Source organism: Octopus sinensis, linkage group LG18 (assembly GCF_006345805.1).
Source record: "Octopus sinensis linkage group LG18, ASM634580v1, whole genome shotgun sequence".
Classification (NCBI taxonomy): Eukaryota; Metazoa; Mollusca; class Cephalopoda; order Octopoda; family Octopodidae; genus Octopus; species Octopus sinensis.
Genome location: NC_043014.1, coordinates 1,600,873 through 1,620,466, shown reverse-complemented (window position 1 = coordinate 1,620,466; position 19,594 = coordinate 1,600,873). Strand labels below are relative to the sequence as shown.

Genomic DNA, 19,594 nt, shown 5'->3' with positions numbered 1-19,594 from the left:
TGGATGGTGCTTTTTGCATGCCACCGGCATGAGGCCATATATATATATGATGTAGTACTTGTGTGTGTGTGTATTATATATGTAATGACGTACATGTTGTTGTTGTTCCTTGACCTCCTTCCACTACTCAGCTACCATCCTTGGTGTGTTCCAAAATTATGGACCCATATTCTTTGGTTCCATTGGTGAACTCACAAACACTGAACAGACCTTGAAGAACACAAGTATGGTAAGTACTAATCGTAACCCAGTCCTCAGTCCCCCACTGGAAGCCTCTATGTGGCTGCGTAGTTGACCTGAAATAGCAACCAAATTGCTCTTCAATCACATATATTGCCTCAAAAAAGAGAAGGAAATGTGTTGCAGTCATAATTTGGCCATACTGGGACAGCACCAGCATGATGGTCATACATATTGACCCCGCAACAGAGCATTTACTTTAAGTATGATATACAGATTACCAGTTTGAACTGATTCTTATGATAGTGATATCAACACCCTAACCATTCTGCCATAGACGATCCATTCATGGCTAATCCATCAATGATGTGACAAATACTGACATTCCTGATTCATTTATTTCCAACAGGTTGGTCAGAAGTGCATTGCTTTAGGAGCAAAGGACAGAATTATTGCTGCAGCTGGCCAAGACAACTTGCTGCATGTCTATCACTTGACTGGTTCAAGTCAAACCACTACATTGTCAGTAAGTATCTCTTCACCACTACCTCCTCACCACACCACACCACACATTGCTCTCACTGTACTACTCCACACATTATGTCTCTCTCTCTCTATCTATCTATCAATATATATATATGTGTGTGTATATATAGGGTGTGATGGGTAAATTGTTGCCATTTTATATTTTTAATTTTGTGCATTTGTTTTTGATTTTGTCGGCTATACAGTATTGCAGGGTCAGTTGGGCACTGTCTGTGAGAAAAACAGCACCATGATGCCATTCACTCTGCTAAATATTTGGAAATGACATGCTATACTGCTTGGTATTCATGCTTGAAGCTTCAATACGAACATTTCAGAGTGTTTGGGTGTCACTCTGAGGACAGTGCAGAGGATTCAGAAAGAGTTGGATGAGTCTGATGGTGATTAGGAAGGTAGAGCAGCTCAGAAAACTCCCTCTGGTTGTTCTGATAAGAAAAGAACTCCTGAATCTGTTGGTAAGATCCAGGCCATGATTGACAATGATCCCTCCAAGTCAATCAGGTCCATGGGAGTGTCTGAGTTTCTTATCAGGTAGGTAGTGCCCGAAGACATTCAGTATTCCTTATAAAAAATGAGAAAGGGCCAATTTTGTATCCCAAGCCATCAAGGACAAAAGGAAAGACTGCCCTACGAAGCTTTTGAACAAACTCAAGCAACCCCTCCAACCAAACATGGTTTGGTTTTTATCAGATGAGAAAAGTTTGTAACACCAAAAATGAACAGAAGGCAAGGATTATGGCAGCATACACCAATTTAAATAAGGAGACCGTCCAAAAGATTTGTAGGAGATTCCGAAGTCGTCTGGAGGTCGTGGTTGAAGCCAACAGCGATTTTATTGAATACATTTACTCTTTAGTATTTAAAGATATTTTTATGTAATTTTGGTAAATATCATCATCATCATCATCGTTTAGCGTCCGCTTTCCATGCTGGCATGGGTTGGACGGTTCAACTGGGGTCTGGGAAGCCAGAAGGCTGCACCAGGCTCAGTCTGATCTGGCAATGTTTCTACGGCTGGATGCCCTTCCTAATGCCGACCACTCCATAAGTGTAGTGGGTGCTTTTTACGTGCCACTGTATATATCTGTTAAAATGAGATGCCTGTTTTATTTTCATTTTTGTGTAATTTAGATGACAGTTTATTCACTGCACCCTGTATGTATATATGTGTATGTATGTATGTATACACACACACACATGTAAAGCTTATGTATGTATATAGGTAAACCTGAGATGTTTTTTTGTATACAACAGGGTCACAGCAGCAGTGTTACCACAATCCAGTTTAACGACAATGGCAGTCATATTGCATCCGGATCGGATAATGGAGAAATCATTCTGAACAACATGCTGTATCGAGACACATCTACTCCCCTTTTGGCACCAAGGGTCCAGGTAAGACATCAGTGGACTTCTTACAAAGCTCCACTGTTAGTTTTTTCATTTCGTAATTAATTTAGAAATAAACTTTTTACTTGGTAGATAACATCATGTCCTATTTCCTATATCCTTTTTTCCTTCCTCTTGACCGTGTGGTTGTCGAGGCATTCGTTGATGACATCACAACCAGGTTTCACCATTTCTCTCTGTCCCATGCTGCCCAGTGTGAGTCAGTGAAATTCAGGCCTGTCCATTCCTTGATGATAACCTGGGCAATAACTGATCTGGTTTGGTTATCATCATCATGAACACAGTATCATGGACAAGTTAGCTTAGCATCACACATTTCTCCCCACGCTGTTAGCCACACCCATATGCCTTTACCTGAGACATGCCTGGGCCCTGAACACTAGGACGTTGACCCAAGCAGGTTCCTCCACCGTAGCTGGTGACTCCCTAGAAAGGTTTACTCACAATCTTTTGCCTACTGTGGCAGTGATAACACCATCCACTCACCAATTAAGTCAAAGGAATTTCTCATTTGTATATTTCCATTTTGTTTTTGTTTAATGACTGAAAGCAAATTGAGAAGCTTGCATCAATAATTGGAATAGCTTAGATGCAATTCTATATTACTTAATTGTTAAGCTTTAATATGGTTATGAATATTAAATAAAAGTTCTGAGTTCAGACCTATCTTAGAGACCTGTGTACATTTAGTAACAGGACACATAAAGATGGTAACAACACAGGGTTAAATTCAAAAGATCGGTGGGTGTTAGTTTACAAAATTTAAAGAAGTATAACTGGTAATCTTCAAAAACAATTAGTCGTATATTTCTGTCACTTTTTTCTTCTTCGATGTCAATATAAATGTTATCAAAGACAATAATAATGTTTAATTATCAATTAATAGCAGATGTAATAATACATGATTTGGTGAACTGAAATTAACCTCTTATTTGGGGGTAGTAAACAAAAACCTAATGGCAGTTGTCAGTGCCCGTTATTGAGAATTGTTTTTGTCATTAACCAACCAGTGTTATTTGCCTTAGCTCCAGGTTTGTAATTATATAAATTACTTCTGGCCAAAATGTTTCTACTTTTCTATGTGTAAATATCCTCAAAGCAAATTACTATTTGTAAATCTCACAATGAGTGATATCCAACAACAGTACTTGGAGTGAAGATTGTTTGCCACCATAACATGGCAGTCCTGGTTTAGGACAATGTCACCTGGGGCTAAATCACTTTGACCCATAACAAAGATCACATTCTCTCCTCCTCCACAGAGCATCAAATATAATTTTCTATGAAATTATTTTTTGAGATTATCTCCCCTTAGTTGCTAACAATTGCCACTTCTAATTCATTAACAATTATTTCTTCAATGTGCATATATGTTGCTAATTAGACAGCTTTATTTGAGTAATGATAGATTAGGAGATAAACTGAAATATCTGCATCATATTCCACCCTACAACTTATGGGTTATCATTGGTCAGATGTGAAATGCAACCAACAACTCTGCTCAGAAACTGGGACGTGTCCTGTTATTTGTCTGATTCAGTGTCCTCTTCATTGAGGATTCGACCGGGTTGACAGCTTTTGTTGATTGACCCACTTGCCATATGGATACTGCAGATGAGGAGGTATGTTGTGGAGATGGGTACTGATGGTGACCCTACTCGATGGGTCCCCCAGCAGGACCCAGGAATAGACCGACAAATGGTGAATATAGCAACATGCTGCAACGGTGCATGGCCTAATATCTGACCTAATATTCCACCTTGTTATTTTTACAGTAAAAAAAGAAATATAGGTAACACTTCAGAATCTTTGTTTTTCTCTGTACATTTTTCATTTAAAGGCTATCAACGACCTCTGCTATTCACCACACAAGGCCTCAGTTCTTGGTTCCGTATCTGCTGATGGAGCTGTTAATATTTGGGATGCAGGTCGTGCTAAACTCTTACACTCAGCCAACCAAATTCATTCAGCATCAGCAACAGGTCTCTCATTTTTCCAAGACAAACAAATTCTTGCCAGTGTTGGACTGGATGGGGAACTGGCCCTCTTTGACACTTCTACCTTTAAGTAAGTAAAAGCACCATTTTATTGTTTGTGTTGAATCATTCCACCCATCTTTGGTCTTCAACTGGAACTTTGGCACAAGTATGGACTTTGAGTTCAATTTTATTTCATGACACTTTGGATCAGAATCTTTGACTTTTAACCTCAAGGTCAACCAATGTCATGTGACTGGAATTGGTTGATGGAAACTATGTGAGAATCTTTAGTGTGCATTGTGTATAAGTGTGTGCGTATATATGTTACTTTGTAGGTTGTTAGGCTATATATATATGTACTTATGTATCTGTTTGTGTGTATGTATGTGCGTGTCTGAACGTTTGTATTCTACAACTTCCCTTGTTGCCCTCTGAGTGAAATGGTGTTGTGATGTTTACATTTCCTGTTTAAAGTATGATTGATTGCTTTGCACTTTTAAGACCAGTGGAATAAAAGCAAATCTTTTATTTGTAAAGCTAGTAAGAGTTGGTGACTGGAAGAGTATCCAGCCATAAAATGTTACCTCAAATATATAGTCTTCATCGAACTCATGCAGACCCGGATGTAAAATAAGCAGATGATCTCTGGTCAGATGTGGTCTGCTGCTGGACGTAACAGTCACGCAGACGGTGAGTTGTTATTAATAAGTGTCTTTGTTAAAGAAAACGTACAAACTGTTAGCTTCTTTGCTTGTTGCCCAGAGTAGACCTTGCTGGGTCAGCTGTGGATCACAGTTGTATACAAGTGTTGCGTTTGGACCAAGAAAAACCACTGCAACTGTGGTTTTGAGTATCATCATCATCATTGTTTAACGTCCGTTCTCCATGCTAGCATGGGTTGGACGGTTCGACTGGGGATCTGGGAAGCCAGAAGGCTGAACCAGGCTCCAGTCTTATCTGGCAGTGTTTCTACAGCTGGATGCCCTTCCTAACGCCAACCACTCCGTGAGTGTGGTGGGTGCTTTTTACGTGCCACCCGCACAGGTGCCAAGTGAGGCTGGCAACGGCCACGGTCGGATTGGTGTATTTTATGTGCCACCGGCACGGAAGCCAGTTGAGGCGGCACTGGCATCGGCCACGATTCGGATAGTGCTTTTTACGTACCACCAGACCAGGGATCCTGGCTGGTTCAATTCGATTTCGATTTCGCTTGCCCCAACATGTCTTTGCAAGCAAAGGGGGTTGGCATGGGTGCCTGTCGTCGGATGAGGTTCTATATCGACTTCGCTTGCCTCAACAGGTCTTTGTGTCCAAGGGAGGAAAGGCATGCATAAGTGGGCTGGGCTCACTTGTCCTGCCTGGTCTTCTCACGTACAGCATATTTCCAAAGGTCTCGGTCGCTGGTCATTTCCTCAGTGAGGCCTAAAGTTCGAAGGTCGTGCTTCACCATCTCGTCCCAGGTTTTCCTCAGTCTACTTGGTCGTAAAGGAGTACCAGCCAAGTATTGGTGCTGCCCCTTCTCTCCCTTCAGTATGTGGATGGTTTTAGTTATGAGCTGTGTGTATCAGCATGAAGGATAAGACTGACTGGGGGCTACAATGTTGGGGGACTTCAAAGAAGAAACCCACCTCGGGCAAGTGTTTTGACCCTTAATTTGTTGCACTCTAAGGGAACGGGTTACATCCAGGTCGTGATTCTTTTTAATCACATTCAGGCTGATACTTTATAGCCACATGGATACTGGAGGCTTGTGCACTTAAACTGCTTGGAGATTTCGTCGAGTTGCGAGTTCTATCCTTTGTCAGGGTAGCAATCGATCTGGCCTTGTGGTTTAGGTGTTGGGTTCATGGTTATAAGATTATTGGTTCAATTCCTATATTGGATGGTACATTGTGACTTTGAGTAAGGCCCTTCATTTTGCATTGCCTCAGTCTACTTGGTCGTAAAGGAGTACCAGCCAAGTATTGGTGCTGCCCCGTCTCTCCCTTCAGTTGTCACATCCTCAATGCTCCATTGGCTCAAAGGTAGGTAGGCCAGGATGCTACCTCTGTCTGTTCATGACAACACAGGCACCTAAAGGAATTAGTGAAAGTGTGGTACCTGTTTACTTGTTAGTCATACTCACCTGCAAGACGCAGCTATAGTTTCATTCTTCGGTCATTCAACAAACTATAAGTTTTTATCATTTTGACTTAATTTTTCATATTAGCAAATATGTCATGGCTTTTCCCATTAAATCAGTTCTACAGGTGTATGGCCTGCCCTTCACTCATTTAGGGTTGGTGAAACCTTTTGCCGACTTTCAGAAACATTTTTTCACGCTCAGAGTTGCTGAAGCATGGAACAAACTGCCTGCATCAGTTGTTGACTGCCATGACACTGCATCCTTTAAGGCCCTCATGCTTTCCGAAATCCGCCGAAACTACACCTGATTATATATACACTTTGGATGAGTTGTAGTGCACCTGAGCACTGTACACAATTATTATTATTATTATTATATCTGCCTTGCCTCTGTAAAGTTTGAACTAATTCTGACGCCGTTTTGTTTTCATTGTAGTACGATATATATGATGTCTCTGAAATCAGCTCTGACCTGTGTCGATGTCTGTGGAGATTTGATCTGCGTGGGAAGCAAGCAAGGCTCCCTCTATGTGTTTGATCGACGCTCAATGAAGTCTGCCCTCGTCTGCAAAGAATCTGCCCACAAATCTGCCATCACTTGTGTTAAGTTCCGAAAGGTAAATCGTCTTTCTTTATCCTTGGCTTGGCTTCAGTCACTCACTACCACCACCACCACCATCATCATCATCGGTACAGAAATGGCTGTGGCTGAATGGTTAACAAGTTTACTCTGCAACCTTGTGGTTCTGAGTTCAATCTCACTGCACAGTACCTTAGCCAAGTGTCTTCTGCTGAGTGAATCATCATCATCGTTTAGCGTCTGCTTTCCATGCTGGCATGGGTTGGACGGTTCAACTGGGGTCTGGGAAGCCAGAAGGCTGCACCAGGCCCATTCTGATCCGGCAATGTTTCTACGGCTGGATGCCCTTCCTAACGCCAACCACTCGTGTTCGCTATAAAAGAAGACCATCATATATACATGTATGTGGCTTGGTGGTCAGGGTGTCGTGTGTTCGATCCCCAGTGGCCTGTTGTGTCTTTCAGCAAGGCACTTTGTATCATGTTGCTCCAGCTGGCAAAAATGAGTTGTAATTCAAAGGACCAGTCTTGGTCACATTGAATCTCCCTGAAAGCAAAACTATGTTAAGGGTACATGTGCCTAGGGTGTCCGGCCACTGAGACATTAATTTCTCAAGCAGGCTCTTCCATTCATCAGATCAACTGGGATGGTCGTCATCATCATAACCGACAGAGTGCCAGTCGCATATGTCATCATCATCGTCATCATTTAACATCCGCCTTCCATGCTGGCATGGGTTGGACGGTTTGACTGGGGACTGACGAGCCAGAAGGCTGTAACAGGCTCCAGTCTGATCTGGCAACGTTTCTGCAACTGGATGCCCTTCCTGATGCCAACCACTCCGAGAGTGTAGTGGGTGGATGCTTATTACGTGTCACTGGCACAGGGGCCAGTCAGGCGTCACGGGCATCAACCACACTCAAATGGTGCCTTTTTGTGTCACTTGTACGGGGACCGGTCAGGCAGGACTGGCATCGACCATCCTCGAATAGTGCCTTTTACATGCCACTGGCACATATATATGCTTAAATATGTGTGTGTGCATGTATGTGGGTGTCTCCTGGATTGACGTCATCATCATCATCATCACCATTATGCATGCATGTGTGTGCATATATATGTGCATGTGTATGTATGTGTGTCTGTATATATATATATATAGGCGCATGGCTCAGTGGTTAGAGCGTCGAGCTTACGATCGTGAGGTTGTGAGTTCGAATCCCGGACCGGGCTGCGTGTTGTGTTCTTGAGCAAGACACTTTATTTCACGTTGCTCCTTTGTCTTTCCCTTGGATAACACTGGTGGCGTGGAGAGGGAAGACCGGTATGCACGGGCGACTGCTGGTCTTCCATAAACAACCATGCCTGGACTTGTGGCTGGGAGGGTAACTTTCTAGGTGCAATCCCATGGTCTGTGTCGTGACCGAAGGGGGTCCCGGATATATATATATATATGTGCCTAACTCTATTCCAGAATCAAGGAAGATTTTCATCCGGAAGCTTCAACCTCAGTGCCCACATGCCTACGACTACATCACCTGAAAAGGCAGAAGTTACACACCCAGGTAAGTGCAATCAGTAATTTATGAAGACAAGTGGAGAGTCTAGTATAACCACACATGCAAACAAGAGATGTTTATCTGTGTGGAACCTGCCGTCCCATAAAGCCAGGGAGCTCATCTCGGTGTTTGAGGCAGTAAGTCATTGAAAGTAGAAAATTCTCCCCAAAAAGGGCCTCAATCTGTTGCAAAGTTAATTGCCCTCTCCCCACCCCAGCTACCACTGGGACCTAACTTCAGCTGTGTTGGCTGAAGCAATTTAAAGTTAAATGCCTTGCTCAAGGGCATAGCACACTGCCAGGGTTAGGAATTGAACCCATGATGTAACAATCATAAACTCATCTCACTTTTGCAATGTGTGTGTGTATATAATGTGCATGTGAGTGTGTTGAAGTAAAACACTACTGTATAAGGGGGCCTGAAGGGTTAGGGTTAGATGATAACCATCAACCTCTCAACTCGTTTCTTACTCTATTTTATCAATCCCTAGAAGGATAAAATGAAAAGTTGACTTTGGCTGGATTTGAACTCAGGAACTAAAGAGCTGCAACAAATACAAGGTATTTAGTGCCAGTTGCGGCGAGCTGGCAGAATCGTTAGCACGCCGGACGAAATGCATTGCCGTATTTCATCTGCTGCTACGTTCTGAGATCAAATTCCTCTGTGGTCGACTTTGCCTTTCATCCTTTCGGGGTCGATTAAATAAGTACCAGTTACGCACTGGAGTCGATATAATCGACTTAATCCATTTGTCTGTCCTTGTTTGTCCTCTCTGTGTTTAGCCCCTTGTGGGTAGTAAAGAAATAAGTATTTAGTCCGACGTCCTCTCAATTCCGCCAATCTGCTGCTGTTGTTTCGAATATAGACACAAATCTTGGAATTGCGGTGGTGGGCAGGGGAGGAGGGGTTTAGTTGGTTTACATTGTTCCGGGTACTTTGGCAGGTTCTTTATTTTATTGATCCTGGAGGGAGGAAAAGTAAAGTTTAACCTCACTAGGATTAGAACCAGGAGCATAACTAAGACACTTACAATGTTCTAATGATGTTGTTGTTGCTGCTGCTACTGTTGTATCGTTTCAGTTTGTGTCACGCCTGATTTGTCTCATCCTTCATCAACCGTAAATGATCAACGAAACAGTGCGTATTACTTTGTTTCACTCTTTCTCTGTGTGTGTGTGTATGTGTCCACGTGTGCCTTGTATGCTTGGGTGTTCTTGTTTGCGTATGTCGTGTTTAGCTGTGTGTGTGTGTGTGTGTGTGTGTGTGTGTGTGCACATGCTTATGTATGTTTTGCTTGTATGTTGGTGCTTCTTGTGTGTGTTTATTTGTATGATTTTTCTCTTCATATTTGCATCTGTCTGTTCCGTATTAGACACACCCATTGAGAATATATTCGCCAGAATACATTTTTGTCAAAATTATTTTGGCTGAAAGACAAATTGATTGAAAGTCAAAGCTGCCATAGAAAAAAAACTTAACCCCCAAAAAAATATTGGTGCAGGCATGGCTGTGTGGTAAGAAGCTTGCTTCCCAACCACATGGTTCTGGGTTCAGTCCCACTGCATGCCACCTTGGACAAGTGCCTTCTACTATACCCCTCATATATATATATATATAGGCGCAGAAGTGGCTGTATGGTAAGTAGCTTGTTTACCAACCTCATGGTTCCAGGTTCAGTCCCACTGCGTGGCACCTTGGGTAAGTGTCTTCTACTATAGCCTCGGGCTGATCAAAGCCTTGTGAGTGGATATGGTAGACGGAAACTGAAAGAAGCCCGTCGTATATATGTATATGCGTGTGTCTGTGTTTGTCCCCCTAGCATTGCTTGACAACCGATGCTGGTGTGTTTATGTCCCCGTTACTTAGCGGTTCAGCAAAATAGACCGATAGAATAAGTACTGGGCTTACAAAAGAATAAGTCCCAGGGTCGATTTGCTCGACTAAAGGCGGTGCTCCAGCATGGCCACAGTCAAATGACTGAAACAAGTAAAAGAGTATATATATATATATATTATATATATATATACACAGACACACACATGCACCTATGTGTGTGTGTGTCAATGTTTGTTCTCCACCATTTCTTGACAACTGGTGTTGATGTGTTTATGACCCCTTAACTTAGCAGTTCAGCAAAAGAGACTGATAGAATAAGTACCAGTCTTAAAAAAAGGTAATTAATGGGGGTTTGATTCGTTCAACTTAAAATTCTTCAATGTGGTGCCCCAGCATGGCCACAATCCAATCATTGAAACAAGTAAAAGAGAGAAGATTTCTGTTAAAAATTTTCTTCCGTCTCATGTTTTTCACTGATTTCTCTTTTAATCAATTTGGTTTTCTCTTCAAAATTTATTTATTTTTTTGATGATTGTTCCTTGACACCATCGTGTGTGTTTGTAGCTGTATATGTACATGACTGTGTTTATAGGGCCCTGTATATGTGTGTAATTAATGGAAACCGGACATGTCTAACTAATGACAACACATATTTAACCAACGGCAACACAATGCACATAACCATAACAACGTGCAATACATGTGACCTTGAGCCACTTCTTCCCTACAGTTTTCACTTCCTCGTCACTGGAATGATTGTCTCTCAAACCCTCTTTCATGGGTCGAAGAGATGATAGTCCAGTGACGAGGAAGTGAAAACTGTAGCGAAGAAGTGACTCAAAGAACAGTCAACAAAATTTTACGAGGAAGGGATACATGCTCTCATTCGAAGGTGGAACATTGCTATTGAGAGAAACGGTGACTATGCTGAGAAGTAGGGATGTGATCCACAGAGGACCAGCTTCATTTTGATGTATGAGTCATGTTCCGGTGTTGGTAATTACACCTGTCCTAAACAAAATGACATTACGTTGTGGCTCACCCTTGTAATTAATAACAACAACATGCATAACTATGATAACTTGTGTCTCATCAATACAGCTGATGCATTGGGCCTGTTTTCTCCTGCAAGTGCAAACGCCAGTTTTGTCCCCTCAGACGTCAGTTGCAACCAGAGTAACACCTCTGAATACAGCTTCTTGTGGCCATCATTTGCTGAAACTTCCCTCCAGGTCAGTGACTTTTCTAATAATTTATTGATCTGTCTCAAAATGTTATTGATATTGTTACCATCCGTTAGTGTCCGTTGCCAGCCTCGCCTGGCCCCCGTGCCGGTGGCATGTAAAAGCACCATCCATTCGTGTCCGTTGCCAGCTTCGCCTGGCCCCTGTGCCGGTGGCACGTAAAAGCACCATCCGTTCGTGTCGTTGCCAGCTCCGTCTGGCACCTGTGCGGGTGGCACGTAAAAAGCACCCACTACACTCACGGAGTGGTTGGGGTTAAGAAGGGCATCCAGCCGTAGAAACACTGCCAGATCTGACTGGGCCTGATGCGGCCTTCCGGCTTCACAGACCCCAGTTGAACCATCCAACCCATGCCAGCATGGAAAGCGGACGCTAAATGATGATGATGATGATGATGATGATCAAAGTTAGATAGGGGTTGGTTAGGAGTATTGTTAGAGCAGCAGACAAATTGTCTTTATATTCTGGGTTCAAATCTCTTTGAGGTCAATATCATTTTTCATTTTTCTAAGGGTCACTAAAAATACAACCAAATTAATCGATCCACTGCTGCATGAAAACCTTGACCTGCTGTGGCTTGCATACTTTCCTGACCTTACCGGTCAAATGTGGGATGAATAGGTTTTACTCATGTCATCATGAGATTAGCCCAGCCACCAGGCACCAGGCAGAATTTGAACCCAGAATATAAAAGAGCTGATAAAGATGCCACAAGGCATCTTGTCTGATGCTCTTGTATTTTACTGATCCCAAGGAAACAAAAGGCAAAGTTGAACTTGGTGGAATTTGAACTCAAAGTGCAGAGATCCAAAATAAATACCGTAAAGCTGTATATATTTGTGGTCTGAGCTGAGTTTCACCCCAGGTTGGGCTGTTGATGATTCATGAAAGCCCAAACTGGAGCACACTGTCAACTTTCGATGTAATAAACATGTAAGGAAGGGCATCCAGCCATAGAAACCCTGCTGCAATTGGAGTCTGGACAGTTCCGTGGTTGGCCGGCTCCTGGCAAACCGTCCAACCCATGCCAGCATGGAAAACAGATATTAAACAATGATGATAATGATGGTGTTGTTGTTTGTAGTGTATGCACACACACACGCCTGTCTGTGTGCCTATGTGTACAAATATGTGTGTGCCTATGTGTATATATACTAGTATAAACATGTCTTCATCATCCTCATCATCATCGTTTAACGTCCGTTCTCCATGCTAGCATGGGTTGGACGGTTCGACCGGGGATCTGGGAAGCCCGACGGCTGCACCAGGCTCCAGTCTTATCTGGCAGTGTTTCTACAGCTGGATGCCCTTCCTAACGCCAACCACTCCGTGAGTGTAGTGGGTGCTTTTTATGTGCCACCGACACAGGTGCCAGACAAGGCTGGTGAACAGCCACGCTCGGATGGTGTTTTTTTTTTTCTTCTTATTTTATGTGCCATAGCATTGATATTGTGTATGGCTGGTGTGATGTATTTTTCTGTTGAAATCCTTTGGGCCGTCATCATTGTCCATTCTCTACTCCACAGCTGTCAAATTTACCTGCTGACAGTCCATTTTCACCTTCCAAGGACTCAGGTAAGATCCATCAGAATATTTTGTGTCTTCTCTTCTCCCTGTCTTCTTTTTCTACTACCCCCCCGTCCTCCCTTTCTTCTCCTCCTCCCCCTCTCCCTCTCTCAAATACTTTGTAGAAAATAACAGCCAAGTTCCTCTGGCATGCTACGACCAATCAAGAGAACTCCGGTTCAAATACACATCGGATATTACAAAGTGTGTTTCATGTAAAATCCTTTGTTTACCTCTCAGCATTATCTGAAGATTTAACCTGTAATTAACTGGGGTCAGAGCCAAGAGACCCTGTCTCACTTGTTCACAGCTTTCAGTATTGTGTAGAGACATCATTTGTCATTGACTGCTGTCTGAGCCAGGAGAACATATCTCTCTCATCTGTTGTACAACAAGACCAACTCCAGGTTCTTGCCCGTCTGAGAAAAACTCCTGGCTCTGTGATAACAAACTTCCTCTTTTAAAGGGATCAAGGTTAAAGGTTTCATGTTAATTTATGTTCCAGACATCAAATTAATAATAACGGGGTTAATTTACTAAATTGAAATAAAGACTGTGTATTTCCCCAGAAATATGATAACAAGATGGAGTGGCTGTGTGGTAAGTAGCTTGCTTACCAACCACATGGTTCCGGGTTCAGTCCCACTGCGTGGCACCTTGGGCAAGTGTCTTCTACTATAGCCTCGGGCCGACCAAAGCCTTGTGAGTGGATTTGGTAGATGGAAACTGAAAGAAGCCCGTCGTATATATATATATATATATATATATATATATATATATATATGCGTGTTTGTGTGAGTGTGTTTGTCCCCCTAGCATTGCTTGACAACCGATGCGGGTGTATTTATGTCCCTGTTACTTAGCGGTTCAGCAAAAGAGACCGATAGAATAAGTACTGGGCTTACAAAGAATAGGATTTGGGGTCGATTTGCTCGATTAAAGGCGGTGCTCCAGCATGGCCGCAGTCAAATGACTGAACCAAGTAAAAGAGTAAAGAGAGAGTAAGATGGTTAAGCATATAAGTTCTTAAAAACCAAGGGACATTCTTCTTTTGCTATTTCTCCCTAGAGGGCAGCAGTGTACCTCTCCTACAGCAAGACACTTGTTTCTGTTCCTCTATCAAACTTCAACTTCTCAACATGTGGTATAAAGTCACCACCCACCTCTTTACTGGACCCCAATTCTGATGAGGGCTTGCTTTTCTCTCGTGAGTTACTGTGCAACCTCAAAGGAGCTGGTGCTATGCAAAAGTAGTATGCGGCATTAGGAAGGTCATTCAGCTGCAGAAACCATGTCATGTCAAAGTAGGCTTTGGAGGTCAATGAAGTCCTCTGGTTTGTTGGATCTTGTTGAACCATCCAAGCCATGTCACCATCGAAGATGGACGTTAGATGATGATGGTGATGATACCCTTTCATCTAATCTCTCTCTCTCCCCTGTTCCCTTCCTTCAATCTTATACTTTCTCTGAATCTCTCTTCCTTAATTGTTTTCCCCCTTTCTCGCCCTTTTCAGGCAGAACCAGCAACCCCTCTGCTCAGGTGCCATCACCATTTGACCTCAACTCAATGGTCCACAGAAAATCAGACGCTGCAACCCCGGGCAGCAGTAATACCCAAGCTGCCCTGCTGAGTACACAATCTCCTCAGCCCGTGATGGATATGGACGTCCAGCACATCACCCCTGTTACATCACGTGACTCTTCTTCAATGAACAGAAGAAAGTGGGACGTCAGGGACATCCTCTCACCAACGACTTTTAATAGGCAGGGGGTAGCATCCAGCATCAGTGAGATGTCACCACCAATGATGGCAACTTCAAAGGTAAGATCATCTTATCCCTTGCACCTACCATTTCTTTCTGGCTTTGGGTTTTCCCTTTTTGTGCCATTGTTAAGAATCTGCCATGGTAGGTTGCTTATTCTTCTAAGAACTCTTGGTGGGTTCTTATTATGTTGTTTCGAAAGAATTTCAGTTTGACTCCAAGTAGAACATCCAGAAGAGCTGCCCCAACCAGTTTCATCAAACTCATACTAGCATGGACAAGTGGACATCAAAACTATGACAACAATGATAAACATATATATATATATAATAATAACAAAGGGTAAAATTAATTAATTAAGAAGTAATCAATAATTTCACCAAGTAGAATTCGGCATGAAAAAAGGACCATTTCATGGTAAACTTAAGTAATACTTAATAATTAGGGTTCAGCAAGATTTGCTTTACCACATACCGCTATTTCTAAACTTTGGTATGTGGTAAAACAAATCTTTGCTGAACCCTAATTATTAAATATATATATATATATATTATCATCATCATCACTGAATGTCCGTCTTCCCTGCTGGCATGGGTTGGATGGTTTGGTAGGAACAGGCAAGCCAGAGGGCTGCACCAGGCTGCAGATATCTGTTTTGGCTTGGTTTCTACAGCTGGATGCCCTTCCTAACACCAAACCCTTTACAGAATGACAGATGTCTCACACATGTGCATACTTACACATTCTCTGTATGTAGTGCCAGCATAGGTGCTTTTTATGTGACACCTGTACAGGTGTGTGTATTCATTGTTATAGTGTCTACTTGGCCATGCTTATACTTGCCTGGGTCAAAAGAGACTTGGGGTAGAATTTCCACAACCCTCACCCCAACTGGCTTCTGTGCCGGTGGCACGTAAAAAGCACCATCCAAACGTGGCCGATGCCAGCACCGCCTTGATTGGCTCCCGTGCCGGTGGCATGTAAAAAGCACCATCCAATTATGGTTGATGCCAGCCCTATCTGGCCCCTGTGCCAGAGGCATGTAAGAAAAGCACTCACTACACTCTCGGAGTGGTTGGCATTAGGAAGGGCATCCATCTGTAGAAACACTGCCAAATCAAACTGGAGCCTGATGCAGCCTCCTGGCTTCCCAGACCCCGGTTGAACTGTCCAACCCATGCCAGCATGGAAAGCGGATGTTAAATGATGATGATGGTGATGATGATATGCTCAACTTTCACCAGTTTCCAAGCAAAGGTAATAACCCCCCCCCTCTCCTTTACATCCCTGTCTCTTGAACAACCTACATGTGCTTTCAAGGAGGACTGCAAACACACAATGCCCACATGTGAAGACATGGGGGAAATGCACACTTGGCCTCACACACACACACACACACACACGCATATTCATACAGTCAACCTGTATAGGAAGTTGACACACACACACATTGTTGTTACCCTTCTCCTCTTCCTCCTCCTCCTCAACACTTCATTTACTAACTTGATTATCTGTCTGTCTGTTTGTCCAGGTATCCACCCCTGTCACTTTTGGAACTTTCATGCCGAAAGCTGCACCCTCTGCAACCACTCAGATCCACTCCATACCGCTGACAGCAGCAACTGCAGCAGCATCGATTGCTCCCACCAGGATCATCACTCCCACTGCCGCAACCGCCGCTGCATCTGCACCTAACATGCCATCGTCCAACTCGGTCTCTTTTAAGCTGCTGCACGGTGTGGTCTATGATGCAATGGAAGTATTCACAGACAACGTCCACAACGATTTCCTCCGCATGCAGATGAATGTTCTGCGTATGATGCAACAACAGAAGGTACCTTGACGTCTTATTTTGCATGTGGTCCCCCAATGCCTTTGGCCCCTGTTGCCAATAAAGAAAACTCTACTACTACTACTACCATTATTTTAAGACAGTGAGCTGGGCAGAATGGCAAAGCATTTTTCTTCACATTCTGAGTTCAAATTCTGCTGAGGTTGACTTTGTCTTTTATCCATTCAGGGGTCAGTATATTAATTAGCAATTAAGTACGGGGGTCGACGTGAACGACGTACCCCCTCTCCACAAATTTCAGGCTTTGTGCCTATAGTAAAAAGGATTATTGTTATTGCTGCTATGTTCTGGGTTCAAATCCTGCCACGGTCAACTTTGCCTTTCATCCTTTTGGGATGGATAAATTAAGTTCTTGTGAAACACTGGGGTCGATGTGATTGGCTGCCCAACTCCCCACAAAATCCAGGCCTTGTGCTTCCAGTAGAAAGGATTATTACCTCCACCTTAGCAAAGGCAGAGGTATTGTTTTCAGTTGTGTTTGTTTGTTTGTTTGTCCATGGACAAGATATCTCAAGAACTGCTGGATGGATTCTGATGAAACTTTCAGGGATGTTTGGCCTCATGACTGGCATGAACTGATTAGATTCTGGGATCGATCTGGTACCAGACAAGCATTCTGGATTATTTTTCTGTTTTTTGTTGTTGTTTTTTTTACTTAATTTTTGAGAGTGGTCGGGTTCATTTTAGTATTCTCGTTAGTTAGAGCAGTCAAGTTTATTTCAGATATTCTCATTTTAAAAAGTCATCGCTGGTTAACCTTTGAGAGAACGTTGGTGTTGCCTTGGCAGAGGTTTTCACTCTCTCAGTGTCTTTGTTCTTATTTTTATTATTATTATTAAGGCTGGCAGAATCATTAGTATGCTGGATGAAATGCTTAGCGGTATTTCGCCCGTCTTTCTGTTCTGAGTTTAAATTCCGCCAAGGTCGACTTGGCCTTTCATCCTTTTGGGGTTGATTAAATAAGTAGCAGTGAAACACTGGAGTCAATGTGACCAACTAGTCCCTTTCCCCAAAATTTCAGGCTTTGTGCCTATTGTAGAAAAGATTATTGTTATTATTATTATTATTATTACTACAATTATTATTGTTATTATTATTATAAGCGTCGAGCTGGCAGAAACGTTAGCACACCAGGCGAAATGCGAAGCCGTATTTCGTCTGCTGTTACGTTCCGAGTTCAAATTCGGCCGAGGTCGACTTTGCCTTTCATCCTTTCAGGGTCGATAAATAAAGTACGAGTTTTGCACTGGGGAGTCGATGTAATCGACTTAATCTCTTTGTCTGTCCTTGTTTGTCCCCTCTATGTTTAACCCCTTGTGGGTAGTAAAGAAATTATTATTATTATTATTATTACTGGGTGTGGTGGATTGCCAGAATCGTTTGGGTGTCACCCAAAATGCTTAGCAGCATTTCTTCTTTCTCTCTTCGTTTCCTGAGTTCAAATCCCACCAAAGTCAACTTGGTGTTTCATCCTTTTGACGGTTGATAGAATAACAAACCAGTCAAGCAGTGAGGTCAATGTAAACGTTCCCCTCCCTCAAAATTTGCTGGCCTTGCACCAAAATAAGAAAGCATTATTATTATTATTATTATCATTATTATCATTATTATTATTATTATTATTCATAGATGAATTCTTTTTCTTACCTCTAAATAACATCTTAGCTACTTTTATAAACCTTTAATGGAATATTCTGAGAGTTTGGTGTTGGCACTGGAGAAGGTATTGCTTCTGAATATTGCCACATTGATGAGGTTCCTAATAGACTTAGAGATAGCAGGTATCCTGGATGGCCATATTGGTGAGGTACCTGTACTTCATAAACACTTTTGAAAGTTGGAAAGTATCAGAACTATGGATGACCTTATTGGTGCGGTACTGCTACATCATATTCATTGAAGAATGTATCGATACTACGGATGGCCATATCAATGAGGTACATGTACCTCATAGGCACTGGGGAAAGTTTGAAAGTATCAGGTCTTATGGATGGCCTTTTGGTGAAGTTACTGAGGAAGCCTTGGTATGGTACCATGGATGGTATATTAGTAAGGTACTGGTAGCAGATAATAAACCCTTATGTAAACCACTTCTATTCTTAGGTACTAAATGAAGCATCTCTTCCCCTGTGCAGGATTGATATATATATATATCACTCTAGCACTTCTCTCTCTGTTCCAGTTGGAATAACTTATCTCTTCCATCCACCACCTCATGACACCTATTAAAATGATTGATTGTTTCTTTTATTCTTTCCTGTTCTTTCAGGTCGAGATTTCTAATGGACTCCAGCAACATATGGCTTTTGTCAGAGATCTGATTGCTGAAAACCAACAGCTGAAACTGGAAAATAGACAGCTGAGGAAAAACTACTGAATCTCTTTGTAAATGCAGGTGACCAGCTAAATAGAGGTGACCGTCTAAATTACTGAGTCACTGTATAAATTACTAAATAGCTTACCAAGTCACCATGTAAATATACTGTGCAGTTTTCATTGTTATATAAATAATTATGTTTGTTTGTGTGTGTGTGTGTGTGTTGTGTGTGTGGAGGCGCAATGGCCCAGTGGTTAGGGCAGCGGACTCGGAATCGTAGGATCGCGGTTTCGATTCCCAGACCGGGCGTTGTGTGTGTTTATTGAGCGAAAACACCTAAAAGCTCCACAAGCCTCCGGCAGGGGGTGGTCATCCCTGCTGTACTCTTTCACCACTCTTTCTCTCTTTGTTCTGTTGGCCTGCTCGCTTAGCCAGCGGGGTGGCGTCATTCGAAGGCTAAAACAATGCGAACGCATTGTGACCAGCGATGTGAGGCAACATCTGATGGTCTGGTCAGTCACGTGTTCACGTGATATATATATATATATTTTAGAGAGTGTCTATAATATCTATATATACCTATGTTAATACTTGGGTTCAGATGCAGCCTGGGTCAGCAGTGCCTTTTATCCTCCCAA

At 42.6% G+C, this 19,594-nt stretch overlaps 1 protein-coding gene across 1 annotated transcript in view; it reads left to right on the top strand.

Annotated features, from left to right (window-relative positions):
- The window catches only part of LOC115221458 (protein NEDD1), a 28,156-nt gene extending 8,885 nt beyond the window's left edge, over window positions 1-19,271 (top strand). The window contains exons 2-13 of the mRNA XM_029791642.2: window positions 132-229; window positions 590-706; window positions 1,981-2,121; window positions 3,977-4,203; window positions 6,676-6,856; window positions 8,294-8,384; window positions 9,459-9,515; window positions 11,316-11,446; window positions 12,985-13,033; window positions 14,539-14,846; window positions 16,319-16,621; window positions 18,909-19,271. Coding sequence (XP_029647502.1) covers window positions 132-229; window positions 590-706; window positions 1,981-2,121; window positions 3,977-4,203; window positions 6,676-6,856; window positions 8,294-8,384; window positions 9,459-9,515; window positions 11,316-11,446; window positions 12,985-13,033; window positions 14,539-14,846; window positions 16,319-16,621; window positions 18,909-19,016 — 1,811 coding nt within the window. The 3' untranslated portion in view covers window positions 19,017-19,271. The remainder of the gene's footprint in view (window positions 1-131; window positions 230-589; window positions 707-1,980; window positions 2,122-3,976; window positions 4,204-6,675; window positions 6,857-8,293; window positions 8,385-9,458; window positions 9,516-11,315; window positions 11,447-12,984; window positions 13,034-14,538; window positions 14,847-16,318; window positions 16,622-18,908) is intronic.
- Window positions 19,272-19,594: the final 323 nt, after the last annotated feature.